The sequence below is a fragment of the Esox lucius genome, chromosome 16 (genome assembly GCF_011004845.1).
Source record: "Esox lucius isolate fEsoLuc1 chromosome 16, fEsoLuc1.pri, whole genome shotgun sequence".
Taxonomy (NCBI): Eukaryota; Metazoa; Chordata; class Actinopteri; order Esociformes; family Esocidae; genus Esox; species Esox lucius.
The window spans coordinates 13631399-13650442 of NC_047584.1; the positions used below are offsets into that span (position 1 = coordinate 13631399).

The following is a 19044-nucleotide window of genomic DNA, read 5'->3' on the forward strand; positions in this document are numbered from 1 at the left end:
GAAGATGGCAGGGGTAAATATCAGATTACAGAGGATTTTTCAAACCAAGAAAACGGTACTAACATTTGAGATGCAAATAAAGCACGATTGATTGACCTACCTTTGGACCATAGCTACTTTTCTCAGTTTCACCACACCGAAGTCCTGTAAGACAAAAAACATGCCCTGCTTTACCAATATAAAATAATTTGTAAATGTCCTGAACAAAGAATACTTCCTCTTCGTAAGCCTACACCATTTTAAGGCTGGTGAGTGTTTGATATTATTATTATGGTACCACTGACTGTTCTGAATGTGTGCTCGTGCCTGGACCAGACAGCTTGAGTCCAGGACAGGCTTGGTCATTGCCGGGGCCGACTGGCTCAGCTGGGCTCGGGGAGGTGCTGCAACCTCACACCTCCCCCTGAGTCTGGGGGGAGCAGGCGGGAAACGGTTGCCCCCTTTGGTCTTCAATATAGCCGCTGTAGAATCCGGTTTGCCCAAGTGTCTACCTCTGTGCCACAGGCTGGGTAGAGACGAACCACCACTAAGAAGAAAGAAACCAATTAGACTGGAGAAGCATTTCTTAGAATGAGTCAATCATTTTCACAACGCAGTACTTGCACATTCTTATTGTGTCGACGGAAGTTAATAAAAATAATGGTCAGATTGTTTTGTTCCTCACACAGTGATCTACGCTTGTCAACAAGGCTTAATTCTGTAGATTTGATCTCGCACCTGGCGTTGTAAGCTGATATTGTTAGTATTGAACACTCTGTCCTTCCCCTTCATGTTCACTGTAACTGTTCTGGGAGGACATTGGACAGAGGGCACAGCAGGCTAACGCAAGCCAAGAAAGCTGATGCCGTGAATTGAGAACTTTTCAAAAGGAGTTTATTCTCCCAGGATCCCTTTTGGACCTCTTTCAGCAGTAAGAACCCAACTGACAATGGTCTGCTTCAGAGCGAAAAGTAGACTTTCCCCATGTTTCTCTGTCCTCCTCTGTTCTCTGTCGTGGAAGAATTGCATGCGCTTGACCAGCTGACTCCAGGTCTTGCCATACCATGTAATTGGACACCCTATTCTGTGTTCATGTAAAAGGGAGTGAAAGGGAGGTGTGGAAAAGGGATTGGGGGCGTGGTAAGGACCAGCATGAGGTAGATGTGTTTGTTCATGTGCGATAGTGTTTGTTGCAGGGATGCGTTGGTTTGCGTGAAAAGGTTTTAAATGTCTAATTTGCCTGGTTGTTCGTCCAGTTGTTTCTATTGTGTTGTTGTCATTCTCATTAACATGGATTCTATATGTGTTTGATTACCTGCCACCCATCCCCAGTTCCTGGTAGGCTTGTCTCGTGTCTCTCAGGTTATCCATGGTGCTCTGTAAGCTTAGGGACAGCCCCTTGTCTACAACTCACACACAAAACACAGCCGGAGGTAAGTACTTTCTACGCGCCGCAGGGAGACTACTGCTACTGTTTATCAACAGTCTCAGACCAATGGCTATTATAGCATTCAGTCTAACAACGTTTCCAGTGACAAATCAAATAACACGGTTTGTTATAAACTGAGTAGAATTTCACCAACATTGCGATGACCAAATCAGACAAGGCAGTATCCCCGCATAATAAAAAAAAAATTATAACCAATTAAAAAATATATTGTACATACACCCCGTTACTACACACAGCCTCTTGTGAGGAAATGACATAAAGCATTTACAGTGAGAACAACTATAGATCTGTTACCTGTTTCAGAGCTTGTCCAGTCTACCTCATCTGAGCCTACTCAGGTCATATGACCGAGAGGGGCTGTACATTTCTCTTTGTCTTGTTGTCTTACTGTCTCTTTCACTGTCGGTCTGTCTCTCTCTGTTGGCATGTCTCTCTCTGTCGGCCTGTCTCTCAGTTTGCCTCTTTCGGTCTGTCTTGCTCTATACCTCGATCCGTCTAACTCTCTCTGCTGGCCTCTCTTTCTCACTTTAGTGTCACTTTTTCATCACTTTTTCTCTCTGACAGGAGTAGGCTCAGCTGGGGTTCTATGGTCTTCGTGAGGGGAGTGATTTAGGACTATGACCCAATCAGCTTGGGGCCTGGCATGGCTGGCCTTTGTGGGATGGGTCCACCCCCCAGTCTATGAGAAAAGGGATGGGCTCTTACTATTTGGGTGGACTTGAGCCTACAAGGCACGCAGACCAGAGAAACAAGAGTCACTGTCCAAGATCACCCCGCCTACTGTTTGTAAACGTTTCCAATAAGGATTGGAGGAACATGGCTTACCCTGACTGTTGTCTTCATTATGGGGTAATAAAGGGACACGTTTGGAGGACTCCAGTGCATCCTACAAATAAAGAGACACAGACAAGCATGAATTGTGGAAAGGGTCCATAATGTTGCTGTTGTTGCACAAGCTTTCTTACGATTTTGAATTGAGGCCATCGGGAGGGTTGTTGTGTACAACTGACATTTCACTTGGAGGCTACAAGAAATTAGAGCTGCTTCTTTGATTAACGACACGTGGGGCGCTAAAATGTGAAGTGTCTTTTTGTAGCTTCACATTAGCACACGGTCTGTGGTGACTGTTTGCCCCTGGTGTGGCCTCTGTCAACCATCTGCTCTTCCTCTATTCAATCAGCGGGTTGGGTTATTAGATGTCAGACATTAGCCAGCTGGGTTCCCGTCCTCAGTCTCACATATGAAGTAGCTAAGAGTCAGCCTTTCGGAACACTGCCAACCGGCCAATTACAATAATGTAATATTCAGGCCCTATTGTTTTAGGGAAGGAGCCAGTATTGGATGAAGACACTTGATTTGATTTCTGGTTTTATGGATGTAGAGAATTGTTACAAATATTATTCCTACAAAACTCATGAATGGAATGGTAAATGACAAGTTTTGGAAAACAAGAATGTGCCCCGAACAATGATCCACAAACTAGGTTCGCTTGCATACAAGACTTCCGCCGGTTGTTGTAATGTTTGAAATTTTAGTCCAATACACAGTTTTGCCTTTACATATTTCACATCAGATGTACTTTGTTAGCAGAACAAAATCCCACCAAGATATGTTTCCTACTCCCCACTATTGAACAGACGTGGACATTTATTACATGACTGAAGGACGGAACATTCACTTACCTCTATGCTGGCCGCAGACTGAATGAGGAAGCCAGGGGTCAGAGAGGTAGAGGGGCTGGGAAAGGTCACTTGCAATTCATCATCAAGGTGAAAGAACCGCATGTCCAGGGTCACTGTTGACCAGGGCAGAATAAGACGGATGTGACTATAAAAATGAACCAAGGACCTCTCTCACACAAACACGCACACACACAAACTCTAAGCCTATCAGGAATTTACCAGCATTGCCCATGATGGCTGGCTTTGACCATTCCTCAGAGCTCAGGAAAACATTTGATTGTGCGTGATGTGCAAACTGCATTCACTGATCAATATGAATTAAGTCAAAACTGTATTGCATCTCAGTGTGGATACGTTAGCCACATGTTTTTCTTTTTTTAGGAAATGTTTGATAGGTGACATGTAAATCACCTGAGGACTAAGAGGTCATTGGAATGCGGGTAACAAATCATCTATAGAAAAGTATTTCCAGACAATGTATTTTTTTAAGACTAAATCAATGTCGAGAACCTATAGAATATATCAAACCATGCCAACATTCTACCTTGTCTAAAGTTTGCTGGCCCCGATAATGTTATGCTAGATCTTCGAACTCCCTCTGATTTTAAATCTAGAACTGGTCTTGGCATCTTTCATATAAATGTACATAGCCTGTTGTCCAAAACTGATGGAGCTAGGACTTGGGCTAAATCAACGGATGCTGATATATAATTGTATTTTCTGAAACCTGGCTCGGGAAGTCTATAATTGATGATAATATTTGTATAAATCTATACAATGTATATCGCACTGATAGAGTGAAGAAAGAAAGGTCATACTTATGTATATCACTGCCATTCTAGCCCTTGTTTATTTTGTATTGTATCATGTTTATTTTGTCCTTCACATTCAAATACTGTAAATTTACGATATCTGTTGCTGGACACGTTTTCTTGCACTATTTGATTTAGTACATTTTTTATTTCAATTCATTTGCACATTTATTTTGTATGCTTGCTGTATAATACATGTTTTTTTATATGCATCTTGCACTATTTGAAATAAATTGTTTAGATTTTATTCAGTTCATTGTCATTTGTAACATGACCAAAATTCTTTTAAATCATTATTATAAATAAAACCTGATATTGGGGCGTGAGGCATCCCGCTGGGTTTAGTGCTTAAAAGCGGCTAGCCGCCGACGGGCGCTATATAAAAAAGCGGCCGGACGCTTTGCAGAAATGCTCGGCGGCCTCAGCAGCAAAAAGTTAGTGGGCCACCGGTGTTGCTTGCTGGAGTGGTGGTGTAGCAATTTATGTGAAGTGTAAATTCTGGGTAATAGTTGAAATGTCCCCAACTATTTGTAAACAATTGGAATTTCTGGCCTTGCATATTGAGATTTCAAATAGTTTCTAATTAACTGTCGTTGGCTGTTACATACCCACCCTCTGCAGCTGGGGATGCATTATCTTCTCTCATGCACCTCATGTCTAAACTTCACTATGGAGAAATTATTTTTGTCTGTGATCTTAACTGGTGTTGGCTTAAGTCGGTGTCTGATGATTTTAAAATGTATTTTAATTCTATTAATTTTGCCCATTTGATAAACACACCGACTCGCCCAAATCCTAAATGTCCAGAAAAATCTACTCTAATTGATTTAATATTGACAAATGTGCCTTATAAACACTCTACAATAAGTGTATTTTGTAATGATTTGAGTGACAATTGTGCTATTGTAGCTGTTAGAAAGATCCCGAAAATAAAACTGCGCTTAATTTCTGGCTTCAGGAAAAAGCATAGCACAGTTACAGCAGCCATGAAGGTCTTAAATGACATTACTACTGCTCTGGATGAGAATTATTTATGTTAATTCACCACCACCATATGAAGCTTTTGTGCAGAAGAATGCAAATTGTCCGACAATATTTCTGATAACATGTTGCATTCATCTTGCCATCAATTTTCACAAGATTCCCTGTGCCTTTAAAGCTCACACACCCCCAACACATCAGTGAGCCACCACCATGCTTCACAGTGGGGATGGTATTCTGTTCACTATAGGCCTTGTTGACCCCTCTCCAAACATAGGGCTTATGATTGTGATTATGACAGCGCTTATGATTCTCCAAATCACAGTGTGCCAGAAGCTGTTAGCCGTGTCAAGGTATTGTCGGGCGTATTGTAACCAGGCTTTTTTGTGGCATTGGCGCAGTAAAGGCTTCTTTCTGGCAACTCGACCGTGCAGCTAATTTTTGTTCAAGTATCGTCGTTTTGTGCTCCTTGAAACAACCACACCGTCTTTTTCCAGAGCAGCCTGAATTTCTTCTGAATTTGCTAGGCTGTGGATATCTTTTTATATCCTTTTCCATCTTTATAAAGTTCCATTGCCTTGTTACGCAGGTTTTTTGACAGTTATTTTCTGCTCCCCATGGCTCAGTATCTAGCCTGCTCAGTGCATCCACATGAGAGCTAACAAACTCATTCACTATACACAGACACTAATTGCTACCACAGATTTGGGAAAATCACCTTTTAATTGCTATTGTCACCTTGTGTGTCTGTAACAAGCCCAAACATTCAAGGGTATGTAAACTTTTGATCAGGGCCATTTGTGATTTGTTATCATCATGATTTAAAAGGAGCCAAACAACTATGTGATAATGAATGGCTTCATATGATCACTATCCTTAAATAAAAGTTATTTTTTGCATGATTAGTCATATTTTCAAAATCAATGCCAGAATTTCTGCCAGGGTATGCAAACTTATGAGCACAACTGTATGTACTTAGTACCCCTTTTCCACACAGCCCTACGCCACTGGTTACATCATTGTCACATTGTAAAGTCATGTTATACCTGGCTGCCTGAGGGACTCAACCATCATTATTATGTCTTTGATGTGGCTCTGGATCTGAGCAGCATAGTGAAGAGCAGAATAGCCATTGACATCACGTGGCCCCAGGTCCCTGTTAAAATAGAGGGGGAATAATTAACACACAGTATAGTGTGGGAGACAGTGCATGTACTACTACATAACAATAAAAACCATAGAAAAGGTGAAATAGTATTTGTTAAGTGTTCTCAGTTTGGAAAGTGGAATTTGCTCAGTGGCCAGTATATTTGGAACACCGTCCTGTTCACCAAAAGGGTCCAATTACAATCATGTGGTTGTGGAGTTCTTGGTGAAGCAGGAATACTCTCATTGAAATGTTCAGTTAATGTTCAACTGTTAACTGTGTTTGATCGGTAGGGTGGTTGGCACCCGGCTCTGCAGTTCCAGTATTTCAGAAACAATTGCCCTCCGTGGCTTCTTGAACATAACACTGTCTAGAGTTTCAGGAGAATTCTGCGGTCAGCATCACTCCTGTTAATGAGAACGGATGAAAGAGAATGGCGAGAAAATGTGCAAACTAGCATGCGGGCCATGAACAGGTGAGTAACAGTAAAGGACAGCAGTGGTGTTAAGGAAGGCATCTCTGAACACACAACTCCATCAGTCCTTGTCACGGATAGCCTACTGGAGACCAAACTGTGTTCCATGCCCATCTGTTCTAACAATGTAATGTGAATGCTGTAATGACAAAGGCATTGTTGTCATTGCAGAGCATTTCCTTACTCAGAGAGAGCCAGCAGTTCCCCGACCCCCTCTACAGGTCTGTATTCCCATGGCAACTGGTTGTCCAGCCCTTCAAAAAGTTCAGCGTCCCTCACAGCCAGCATTAGATGGGTCAGCCCGTTCCTGTTCTGGGTGTTCACATCTACCAGGTCTGTCTGAGCCTGCAACAGTCATGGACAGAGACATTAGACAAGCGCCGGTGCTGGTGATTATACACTTGTAGTTTTCAAAGAGCAAAATACCACATATCCTACACGATAAAAGATGTATTGCTAAATGCAATAGAGCCGAACAAGGTCATTGTGAAATGAGAAATGTCCTAGGATATGATCAGACAGTGTGGAACGTCCTCTGGCGCTGTGGCTGCATTCACTGTACTGTCCTTTGTGCTCAGCTACACTCAGTGGCCAAACCCATTGTTAGACAAGCACCTGAATCTGGGTATCACATTTCCAGTGACACACTGTGAAGGGCCTTGCATGTGGCATCGAAAGCTGTCGTAGAGCAGGTTAAACGTGCTGGCGGGAGGGAGGGAGGGAGGCTCTTACCAGAAGATGCTGCAAGGCGTGGAGGTCTCCCAGCCAGGCAGCCTGGAGGAGCTGCGTCCAGTGGGGTGGAGGCCTGAATGAAGCTGATAACAACACCTTCTGGAGGACAGGAGGACTCGCACACAGCGCTGTCTGGCTGGTGTGGTTGCATGGAGTCACAAGGAGGTGAATAACCTGATAATGAAATTAGCCATTAACATTGGAAACGTGTAGCTGCCACGCCAACACCAAGCCCACAGACAGTCTGTCCAGAGAATGATGGTGGGTTGAATACTGATCACGTCCCCTAGTGACATGCCACGTGTGACCTCGTGTTTTGTTTTTGGGAGGAAAATAATTATAAATGACCAGTAATGTTTATGTTCTAATGAGCAATAGATCAACTAACCGTGAAACTTTCAACACCTGCGTATTGTCCACATCCCAACAGTGAATTTAGCTATTTTCTATGATTTTTCCATTAAAAAAATATGAAATTCAAGGGGGTAAGACTGGCACTGTGCTCTAAGTCACTGCCTCAGTATAGCTACATAAAACTGTATCAAGCAGGTGTGGCCAGAATGGCTTGTGGGAGATTTTAGTATTTATGCTTTTTATGTTTATTTGGGAAGAAATATTTCAACAACTGCCCTTTTTCTGGTCCACAACTTGCTTTTCATGAAACTGGATCAATACAAATATTTTCTGTAGTTTATCCACTCAAAAAATATTTATAGGCTTATTTACTGACAGCCCAAATACTAAATACATCTTAGCAGTTCAATCTATGGGTCTCTTTAGCTTATATACCAAACAGTCCTCCCATTGAATCCGGTAAAATAATCCTCTCCTGAACCTGACAGTGCATACCTCAGTCAAATCCCACTGGCAGGCAGTGATAAGGGAAGTACATCCCTCCTCATTGTGGGGAACATCCACCTCCTCGCAAGGACATCCTCCCACCTGTTCCAGTCCTCCCTCCTCCAGCTCCTCCCTCAGCACCTCCACACCAGCTCCCAGGCCTCTCGTATCACTCCTCTCCATTCTTTCCATTGTCCAACAGGGTCCTCCTGCCAAGTTGGATTGAATGTAAGGATGAGTCCAGAGATAACAGGGAGAGTTATGTTGCTTTGTAGCTTGCTATATACCGCTCAGTTTGTTTTCCCTCAGTAGGCAGATCTGTGTCTCTGTTATGGTCTTCGCTGTGCCAACATTGGGTATGTGGGTTCTCTTTCAAGATATAATCTGTCCCTCCAGGTGTGGTGTGGGACATGGCTGTCTATATATTTGGCCTGTACAGTGGGGAGAACAAGTATTTGATACACTGCCGATTTTGCAGGTTTTCCTACTTACAAAGCATGTAGATGTCTGTAATTTTTATCATAGGTACACTTCAACTGTGAGAGATGGAATCTAAAACAAAAATCCAGAAAATTACATTGTATGATTTTTAAATAATTAATTAGCATTTTATTGCATGGCATAAGTATTTGATCACCTACCAACCAGTAAGAATTATTTCTCTCACAGACCTGTTAGTTTTTCTTTAAGAAGCCTTTCTGTTCTCCACTCATTACCTGTATTAACTGTACCTGTTTGAACTCGTTACCTGTATAAAAGACACCTGTCCACACATTCAATCAAACATACTCCAACCTCTCCACAATGGCCAAGACCAGAGAGCTGTGTAAGGACATCAGGGATAAAATTGTAGACCTGGGATTGTAGGCTGGGAAATTGTAGGCTGGGATGGGCTACAGGACAATAGGCAAGCAGTTTGGTGAGAAGGCAACAACTGTTGGCGCAATTATTAGAAAACAGAAGAAGTTCAAGATGACGGTCAATCTCCCTCGGTCTGGGGCTCCATGCAAGATCTCACCTCATGGGGCATCAATGATCATGAGGAAGGTGAGGGATCAGCCCAGAATTACACGGCAGGACCTGGTCAATGACCTGAAGAGAGCTGGGACCACAGTCTCAAAGAAAACCATTAGTAAGACACTACGCCGTCATGGATTAAAATCCTGCAGCACACGCAAGGTCCCCCTGCTTGAGCCAGTGCATGTCCAGGCCCGTCTGAAGTTTGCCAATGACCATCTGGATGATCCAGAGGAGGAATGGGAGAAGGTCATGTGCTCTGATGAGACAAAAATAGAGCTCTTTGGTCAAAACTTCACTCGCCGTGTTTGGAGGAAGAAGAAGGATGAGTACAACCCCAAGAACACCATCCCAACCGTGAAGCATGGAGGTGGAAACATCATTCTTTGGGGATGCTTTTCTGCAAAGGGGACAGGACGACTGCATCGTATTGAGGGGAGGATGGATGGGGCCATGTATTGTGAGATCTTGGCCAACAACCTCCTTCCCTCAGTAAGTGCATTGAAGATGGGTCTTGGCTTGGTCTTCCAGCATGACAACGACCCGAAACACACAGCCAGGGCAACTAAGGAGTGGCTCCGTAAGAAGCATCTCAAGGTCCTGGAGTGGCTTAGCCAGTCTCCAGACCTGAACCCAATAGAAAATCTTTGTAAAGAAGCTGAAAGTCCGTATTGCCCAGCGACAGCCTCGAAACCTGAAGGATCTGGAGAAGGTCTGTATGGAGGAGTGGGCCAAAACGCAGTGTGTGCAAACCTGGTCAAGAACTACAGGAAACGTATTGCAATTTCAAACAAAGGTTTCTGTACAAAATATTACGTTTTTTGATGTATCAAATACTTATGTCATGCAATAAAATGCAAATTAATTACTTAAAAATCATACAATGTGATTTTCTGGATTCTGAAGTGGGAAAACCTGAAAAATTATAGCCAATATAGCAGTGTATCAAATACTTGTTCTCCTCACTGTATACAGTACATGTTATTTGACTCATGGTGTGAATAAGACAATGAAATCAAATAAAACCACAAGCCTGCCTGGCATAATAATACTGCAAATATTGGTCTCTGGAACATTGACCAGCATGGTTGTAGTCGATTAATGATTGACAGCTACATAAAACCACTCCACATTAAAGCCATTTTGCAATAAAAAAAAATAACAATATAGAATTACTTTCCACATCAGCATTCCATAAAAATCAGTATGACTTGTATAAGTCTGAATGTAAAAATATGTATATTTTACTCACCACTATTCTTTGTTTCTGAGTCTGAAATATTTTCTTCCATCCTATTTTTACTTTTCATGCTTCACATTTACTCCAGTGTTCTCTTGACCAACATAGTTATATGCATTTCCATTATGTGTGTGTCTAGTTTAAATGGCTTGTTCAGTTTGTATGTCAACTGTGGTTTCATGTGCAGGGTTCTTCGCCTCCCCTCCTGAGCAGCTCTGCGTTTACATTCTGTTACCAAGGAGATGTTACCAGGAAGACCAGGAGTGAATTAAAGGCCAGTCTGCATAGTGTTCTCAAACAAAACAAGGATCACTGTGTGTATTTCAAAAATTAGCAGTGCAAGATCTGTAAAATGTTATTTTTCCCTGTGTGTACTCGGAACTAGAGGAGACTGGCCTCAAAACTGTTCATTATCTCACACCACATCATTGACATCTCACACTGACGTTTATTGATCCTGTATTTCACAAGAAGCAGCGATAAGTGCTGCTTTGTCTTCAAAATAAAGGCAGTAATAAATGGCACTCAATAGACAGGGTTTCATTCACTTGCCTGTCAGTATCTAATTACCATTTAATATATAGCATCAAATTACCTTTCAATCTGGAGAGAGCCAAGACTATGTCAGGTTATTTGTTTCCAAAAACATTCACATTCACCTTTAAGACTGAGTTCCCCACAAAGTTTCTTCAAATCTGGTTATTCAGAAAATTTGCATTTTCTATAATCTATTGGAATACATTTTCCGTACTGGAGGTGTTTCTATTGCATCCCATTTTCAAAGTCACAGGGAGGACCTGGACATTATCAAGGATGTCATCGCACAATGCCAGTAATATTCCAAGGTAATTCATTATTTCAATGAATACCTGAGGAAGACCTGATAGGCGGAACATTGTATTTTATAATAAATCACCTGAGAGCATTTCACAAAGGGGAAAATTCATTACTATTTATCTTCAGTCGGGGGCTCCCAAATGGTCAGGGGCCCCTAAGCAACCTCTTATGTCACTTATGCCTAGAACCGGTCCTGAGGTCAATAGTAGTATTTCTCAGCATTCAAGAGTATTTCAAGCTAAGGAGTAATCACTTGTGGATTTAAGGTGTTTTGAAGATCAAGGAGTCTACAGAACACTACCATGTCCCAGCTGATGTAGCTCTTACCTTCAGTACAGTACGTTATGAGAGGCAGGACAAACCTCTCCTGATCCAGAAAGACCTCAACATCTATGGTGTTTCCAGGCTGGTAGATTAGTAGATCTTTCCTCTAAACAATATGTTCAGTGGGCCTTTCCCCTGATTGTAGTAGTAGCCTTCCATATGGTTCTCAAAGAAGGGTCAGTGGAGGCCAGCTTCTCCACATGGAGATAGGGCTGGCTAGGGCCCAGTACAGAATCAAATGAATACAATATATAGCCTTGACAATGCACTAAAAATAATTGATACCAACCATGTATGACAATTGAATTTAAATGTTTATATAGATATGAAGCAACTCAATCGTAGCCTATGTGCTGGAACTTAGAAAAGAGAATGCCTTCCAGCTTTCCTAACATCTGACTGGAGCAGGTAGCTCTCCCTTTAGCAATGTCCTGCTGGTCTATTTCAGGCGATCTATGCTTCCCTGAAATGCAAGCTAAGCCACAGCTTTTAATATGTTTTCTGAACGAAACCTCATCTCGAGGCAATACTCCATTAAGATGCTCCTGAGGATAGGCTCTGCTTTCTGTACTTGGCCAGGTAACTGTTTTTCCATGGCTGTAATGAACTCTATTATGCAGACCCAAATCACCTCATCTTGGATTCATCTGAATTATCAAGAGGCCAGTGTGCTCAGCTTGACAGTCAGCGCCGGCCTCTGGTGTAACACCATTAGGCAGTGTGGAGGGTGAAACTGATGCTGCTGACTATATGTTGGTCTTTCTGTGTCTATGCAGTCTTGGCATGAGATATATGCACATATGTGGCTCATTGATAAGTAGTGCATGGCAGGAGTACACACAAGCAATTCAATTGGGTTAAAGATGCAAATATTTAAGGTGCCAAGAACCTGTGTGATAACCTCCGACCTTCTGTCCAGGTTGTAGGCCACCTCTCCAAGATGAGTAGTTTAGGATTTTATTGTTTGTTTTGAAGAGATGTGTTTTAGAAGTTTGAGAGATGGCACCACACTCAACACACACTCCCTTTAAAGTTGCCCAATCTTCCAGTAGATCCTGAAGTTTAAAAATTGATGTGACATACATTGGAAATGGATGTGACAGAAAGAAAGCCTCTGCTCTAGAAAATGAATATCAAGACATGACTGATGTTTACCATCCAACACCTGGATAAAGACCAAAACTAGTGGAACACTGTAGATATATGAGTCAAAGGTTAGGGGACCTCATACCAACTGTAAAATATGGAGGTGGTGGCATTACGGTTTGGGGCATCTTTGCTACTTCAGGGTCAGGTCAACTTGCCATCAGTGTACCTAAGAATTATCAAAAAGGAGTCAAACCTGTCAAAAAGCTGAAGCTAAATAGAACATGGATCTTGGAACAAGACAATGATTAAAAAAAAAGACAAAAAAGCTACAACTGAATGGCTCAAAAAAGAAAAGTAGGAGCCAATCTTGGTTTTGGGGTAAAAAATATTTTGTGATATCTTCTGTAAGGTTACTATTTGCTGCCATCTGCTGGTAATATTTCATTTGAAAATGTGACTTCATCCATGAAGCCATTTCATGTTTCCATCTTACTTCATCATATTGTTTAATCTTAAGTATGAAATATATTACAACATATACATATTTATTTATTGACAACATGAAGACTCTCTTATTCTAAGAGAATTTGCAACTAGTAAGATTGATTTGCCTCTTGGCCCACTACTACTTTCAGTGCTTGTTTATAATGTAAATGTTAAATGTACTTTAGCACTTCACGGTAATGAGCATAAGAAATTCAGAAATATTAATAAAAATAATTGAAAACAAATGTTTCCAATGAAGGTAACTAGTGGGTTTGATTCAAACTCTGCAGTAAAATATGTGCTCCAGGGGCCGCAGCTTAGACTACTGCATCACTCTAAGGGTAAACCAATATAAAGCAGTGTTTTAATATAAATGACAGTGATTACAAACCTTTTTTACTTTCAATACCACCACTTAAATTTTGCTCAGCCCGGAGTACTCCTGAAGTGTCCCTTCACGGGCATTTTACCAGTAAGCATATGGTCTCATGGGTCTTTTCAAGTATCCCACGTGAAAATGCAATGAATCCCAAGGGTCCTAGTACCCCTGGTTGGGAACCACCGACTTATGAATCCAACAACTTTATGCGCGGATGGCTTCCTCGTTCATACTCCTACTACTTTTGTTCTTATGGTTTCTTTCACCCATCTCCGTGGTTATTTGATCAAACGTGGTGACGTCATTATCGCGGAAGCGATTCGGTCGACGCAGCCCATAATGCAACTATCAGAAAAAAGTATAAACAGACGTTCATGATGGCGGCTGACAGTGACGTGAGTACTGGACTTGTGTACAGTCAATAAAGTAGCTAAACACTGCAAGAAAAACATGCTTAAAAAATGTATGATTTTAACATTAATTTAGATTTTCGTTTCCGTTGCAGCCGGAGTCCGAGGTCTTCGAGATCACAGATTTCACCACTGCGTCCGAGTGGGAGAGGTAGATCTATGGCAGGCTAGCTAGCTATAACAGCAGTTGTGAATCATCATCAGGCTCAGACAAGATACAGTTAGTTGGTAGGATAATTGGATTAGAAGCTATTAATGTCTGGCCAAATATAGTTCTTATGCGCCAACCATAAGATTAGCAGTGTTAAGGCAAACCACTTCTCTTGATTGTGCTGTCAGTTGCATTGCTGGATCCACTAACTTGGTTTGCATAGCATTCTGTTGACATTACTAGCTTTCCTAAATTCCTAGGGTTAGCTAGCGTTAGCTGTCCTGTCACATCGACTTCAGGATTTTTACATCTGTCTTTACCAATGTTGACCAACGGTTTCAGCTGCCACTGTGCTGACACCTCCCCCGTGTTGTCACTGTTCTTGTCCATCTGGTCATGCTTCCGACCTGGACTAAGTTTAAATAGACTCTAGACTCAGCCCACGTGCATTTATTAGTTATTACAATTGTAATCTTAATATGTTCACCTGGCACAGCCAGAAGAGGACTGGTCACCCCTCTGAGCCGGGGTCCTCTCTAGGTTTCTTCCTATATTTTGGTATTCTTAGGGAGTTTTTCCTAGCCACTGAAATTCAACACTACTGTTGTTTGCTCCTTGGCATTTAAGGCCAGGTGTTTTGTATAAGCACTTTGTGACATCTGCTGATGTAAAAAGGGTTTTATAAATACATTTGATTGATTGATTGATTGACTGCTGACTAGTTTGCTTGTAGCTGAGTACACTGCAAACTCTTCATTTGATCTTGTATACTTTCATCATTACATTTATGAAATAATGTAGGCTAATATTATTGTCAGTGGTACCTATAACAATGAGTTAGTTAATTAAATGGTGTTATTATAAATATAGAAGGAACACTGTTCTCTTTAGATGACAATTGAAGCTTAAGACATAACCTTATGACTGTGCTTAAAAAATTTCCACGGCACCCTTCTCCGATAATAATAATAATACATTGAACTTATATAGGGATTTTCTGGGACCAAAATATGCTTTACATCTGAATTATGATTAAAAAAAAAATTTATTCACTTTTAGTAAAATGCAGAATGCGCATTGGACGCATAGCTAGGATATTGTATATAGCTAGCATACTATGCTGAACACAGTATTTGGTAAACAATTAGAAAATCCCCTCGTCAGTCACATTGATTATTGGCTAGATGTGTTGGTTTACATTAGATTACGTTTTGAATTTACCCATAGGATACTTAGCTGTCCGTCCGGTATTAGGATTACAAGATGGCAACTGTCCCTATTAATGTTGCCAACTGAGTCATACTGGATATAGTACATTTTTGAAACTAGTACTTGGTTCTAAGGACATTGTTATAGATTGCAGTGTGTGGGTGTGAGTACTGTCTGTTGTTTGCTAGGTTTGTGTCCAGAGTGGAAGAGGTGCTCAACGACTGGAAGCTAATTGGGAACAATGCAAGCAAACCTCCCGAGAAGGTAACATCAAAACATCCCTCAATGGTTTTATCATACCTGATTGTTATGTCACTGCTGCCACACATTAATATGCAGCCTGGTTAAATTATTCCTTGGGTCTCCTGATTGTTCTCCTTATCCAGGGTGAATACACCACTGGTACCTGGGAGGAGAAGACCCAGGATATCAACTTTGCTGATTTTAAATTCTCTGTAACGCACCACTACCTCAAGCAAGAATCTGAGGAAGGAGAGGGGAAGGAGCAACCTGAGGAGGGTACAGTGCTGCTGGCGCTTTTATTAGCAGTCCAGTTGATCTTACCTGTCTTATGGCACTATATTAATTAACCCTTTTGTCTGGACTGCACTCTATATAAAGAATAGTAATATATGTTATTAACCGGGTACCACTCTTCTGTCAAAGAAAATGTGTTTTTACTGTTTAATTGCATTGATGACTTGCAGTTGGGCTCCTTTTGGATCTGTGGTAAAGGGCCAATATGCTTTGGCTAAGGGCTTTATTCAGGCACACTGTGTTTCATCCTGTCTTATAACAGCAGTTAGCTGTGGTATATTGGCTATAAACACCCATCTGTGCCATATTGCTTGTGTTATTATGGGAAGATTGGGGAATATTAAGTCTCGACTGCTCCTTTAGATGCCTTCCCCACAGCCATGCAGGACCTGCTCTGTATGAACAATGACTTCCCACCCAGAGCCCACTGCCTTGTCAGATGGTGAGTTGAGTACTCTAGGTCTTTTAGCCTCCTTTTGTGTATAATATATATGGATGTTGATATACAGTGACTTGAAGTATTCAGACCCCTTTGTATTCTCCACCTTTTGTTCTATTTCAGACCAAATTTCTAATTATAAATGATATTTCTAAAATAAATATAAATTAAATAAGTTTCTTTGTTAAGTGAACAAAATTTTTTTGACATGGGCCCCATTTATTGAAAATAAAGATCAGTAACATCTCATGAACATAAGTATTGTGACCCTTTGTTTTGTACTTTTTAGAAGTGCCTTTGGGAGTGATTACTGCTTTTAGTCTCCTTGGGTCTGCCTCTACTGCCTTTGCACACATGGATTTACATTCTTCCTTATAGATTCTGTCAAGTGCTTTTTGATTGGATGGGGATGTTGGTGAACTGCTATCTTCAGGTCTTCCGGCAGTTTGGTTCAATGGGTTTCACGTCTGGGCTTTGGCTGAACCAGTCAAGGACATTCACAGACTAATACTGAAACCACTCCTGCATTGTCCTGGCTGTATGCTTTGGGTAGTTGTGGTGTTGAAAGGTGAATCTTCACACCAGTCTGAGGTCCTGTGCGTTCTGGATCGTGTTTTCTTAAAGGACCACCCTGTACCTTGTTCAGTTCAGCTTTCTGTCAATCCTGACAAGCATTCAGGTCTAACAGTTAGATTTTGGTCTCATCAGACCAAAAAATTCCTTATGCTCACAAGAGGCATATCATAGGCCTTTTAATCTGGAGTTATTTCCCTCTACCATAAAGACCTGATTGATGTACTGCAGAAGATATGGTTGTCTTCTGGCAGGTTCTACCATCTCTGCAGAGAAACTCTGTTAGAGTTGTCGTTGGGTTTTTGTTCATCTCTCTGACCATGCCATCTTGTTAACTACGTTTTGGTCAGACCGCCAACTCTTGGAAGCGCCTTGGTGATCCAAATGTATTCCATTTCACAGTGGTTGGAGCCCACTTTGCTCCTGGATACCTTTTAAATGCTTTAGCCCTTCTTTTATAACCGGAATAGGAAATGCCTGCAAACACGAACATTTAATGAGACGGAAGGTTGTGGACCTTCATTAACCATAAACCTAACCCTATAAAAACATTTTTTTTAAAGTAAAACAACTGGAGCTCAGACGAACCTGCCTGAAAGAGGACGTGTGTATTTGACCCTCCTGTACACTGAGGATGATGGCGTAATTGTAGTTGGAGAATTGCAGATGTTGGTTACTTCTTGGGGTTAATAGGTCTCCAAAACTATAATTTTTCCTCTACCTCCATGCTAACAAGGGATCTGGACGGGCTGTCAGAAGAAAGCCTCTGCTGTCCCCAAACCACAAACATTAGCACCTGGAGTTTTCTAAATGTCATTGGAACTTTGGTTGTAACCAGGTTTGATGGTTTGATGCGGCTGCAATTGAGTTGATGGGACAGAAATGCAGAATGTTTGACAAGCTCATAAACAACAATGCATTTTTTTAACCTAGGATGACAGTAAGTCTGGAGTGCACTGTAGATCTGTAGTTTATTTTATCAAGAACAAGCATTTATTTTTTTACAATAACGGGTTTACACAATACATATTAAACACATCTGTTCAAGCGACGCACAAGTTGAGGGACTTCTGTAGTTACCTACTACCCCTGAAAATAGAGTTAGTTGTATCAAAAGTGCTGGGCTGTGGAAGAAGGGGAGCTCAGTTCCTTATGGCTCCCACTTAATTTCACCCCTTATTTAAAATGTATCAACCTTCCCTACACCGTTTTTTCATTCTGTAATTAGAAATAACCCCAAATTCTGGGTAAGAGACCAACCAATCTGGCATCGCTGCTGCTGTACTGCATTGCTAGCCCTCTCGCTGTGGCATGTCAGCTATGGATAGAAGAAAAAAAAACATAGGACATATTATTAATCACAAACAGAAACAATTTTATACAAGCAGAACTTCCAGTATTGATCTAAATGTATTAAGTGGAATACGGCTTTCAAACCTGATCTCATGTTGTAGCTTAATAAAAGATAATGGAAGGCAGTTTTACCAATTTCAGAAGCTATTCTTGGTATTTAAGTATTCACCAGTACTCTGTACTAGGACTTTGTTTTAACTAATTTACCTCATTAGCAGTTTTAACATTTATAACTACTAATGATATCATAACATCTGGCTGATTAAAAAAATATATTGATAATTGGGTGATTATGTGGAAATATCTTGATAAGTGTCCTATCTGTGTTTCCAGGTATGGCGTTCGTGAGTTTGTGGTCCTTTCCCCTGGGACCAACTGTGAAGCGGTCATCAGTGAGTCCAAGTGCAATCTGCTGCTCAGCTCAATCTCCATCTCTCTGGCCAACACCGGCTGGTAAGTGACAGTCGCTTCGAGCAACAATCATTGTATTCCTGTCTCCTTGGGACTGTATTGCCACTGTTTCACTGGTAGGCAGCAGTTTATCTTCTGTTGTTTCAATCAAGCTAATAATTGTTACCGAATTTGCTTTGGTTAATGAAAGAAGAGCTGAGAAGGCCAATACACTCACTTCATAGTCATGAATCAACGCACTGAGTGGAGACCGTTAGTCCTCGCTCATTCACACAGCTAGCAACACCCCCTTTGTGTGACTTACTGTATAATGTCACAAGCCGTGTTTTAAAATGGCAACACTGTGGGCGACGAGTACAGCTCTTTGGCATCATATTGCGGTAGGTCAGCTGGTATCCATGGCAACGCCGCGCTGGGTGGGAGATAGTGTAGCTGCTCTGTGGTAGCAGCAAGGTCACCTGGCCTCCCACTGTTGTCGCTGGCTGTTTACT

General features: G+C 41.5%; 2 protein-coding genes across 6 annotated transcripts in view; one reads left to right on the top strand and one right to left on the bottom strand.

The window, feature by feature from the left end:
* Nucleotides 1–19: 19 nt before the first annotated feature.
* Nucleotides 20–13700, bottom strand: LOC105026257. 2 transcript variants are annotated; one of them, XM_034286880.1, is made up of 10 exons: nucleotides 13483–13700; nucleotides 8108–8307; nucleotides 7259–7432; nucleotides 6711–6871; nucleotides 5951–6060; nucleotides 3112–3224; nucleotides 2255–2315; nucleotides 1295–1382; nucleotides 285–526; nucleotides 20–144 (listed from the first exon to the last, which is right to left on the bottom strand). In XM_034286880.1, exons 2-10 carry the CDS (start codon nucleotides 8288–8290, stop codon nucleotides 59–61), a joined length of 1218 nt encoding a protein of 405 aa, XP_034142771.1. In that variant the 5' UTR covers nucleotides 8291–8307; nucleotides 13483–13700; the 3' UTR covers nucleotides 20–58. The 2 variants fall into 2 exon arrangements, with proteins under 2 accessions (XP_034142771.1, XP_034142770.1); XM_034286879.1 differs by lacking the exon at nucleotides 13483–13700 and adding an exon at nucleotides 10368–10545.
* A 76-nt stretch (nucleotides 13701–13776) lies between these two features.
* Nucleotides 13777–19044, top strand: part of rab3gap1 (RAB3 GTPase activating protein subunit 1) — a 39502-nt gene continuing 34234 nt past the window's right edge. For 3 of the 4 annotated variants that reach the window (XM_034286875.1, XM_034286876.1, XM_034286877.1), the window contains exons 1-6: nucleotides 13777–13865; nucleotides 13976–14031; nucleotides 15429–15504; nucleotides 15627–15759; nucleotides 16141–16219; nucleotides 18476–18595. In XM_034286875.1, the coding sequence (XP_034142766.1) occupies nucleotides 13845–13865; nucleotides 13976–14031; nucleotides 15429–15504; nucleotides 15627–15759; nucleotides 16141–16219; nucleotides 18476–18595 (485 nt within the window). In that variant the 5' untranslated portion in view covers nucleotides 13777–13844. The remainder of the gene's footprint in view (nucleotides 13866–13975; nucleotides 14032–15428; nucleotides 15505–15626; nucleotides 15760–16140; nucleotides 16220–18475; nucleotides 18596–19044) is intronic. The other variant, XM_013137891.3, reaches the window with a different exon arrangement.

Excerpts from the sequence above, each read along its gene's own strand:
- LOC105026257 (XM_034286879.1), bottom strand. The coding sequence starts at position 10,425 with ATGAAAAGTAAAAATAGGATGGAAGAAAATATTTCAGACTCAGAAACA. Across the intron at positions 8,308-10,367 it reads CTCAGAAACAAAGAATAGTG|GAGGACCCTGTTGGACAATG; the intron begins GTGAGTAAAATA and ends CCAACTTGGCAG. Across the intron at positions 145-284 it reads ACGAGCACACATTCAGAACA|GACTTCGGTGTGGTGAAACT; the intron begins GTCAGTGGTACC and ends TTTGTCTTACAG.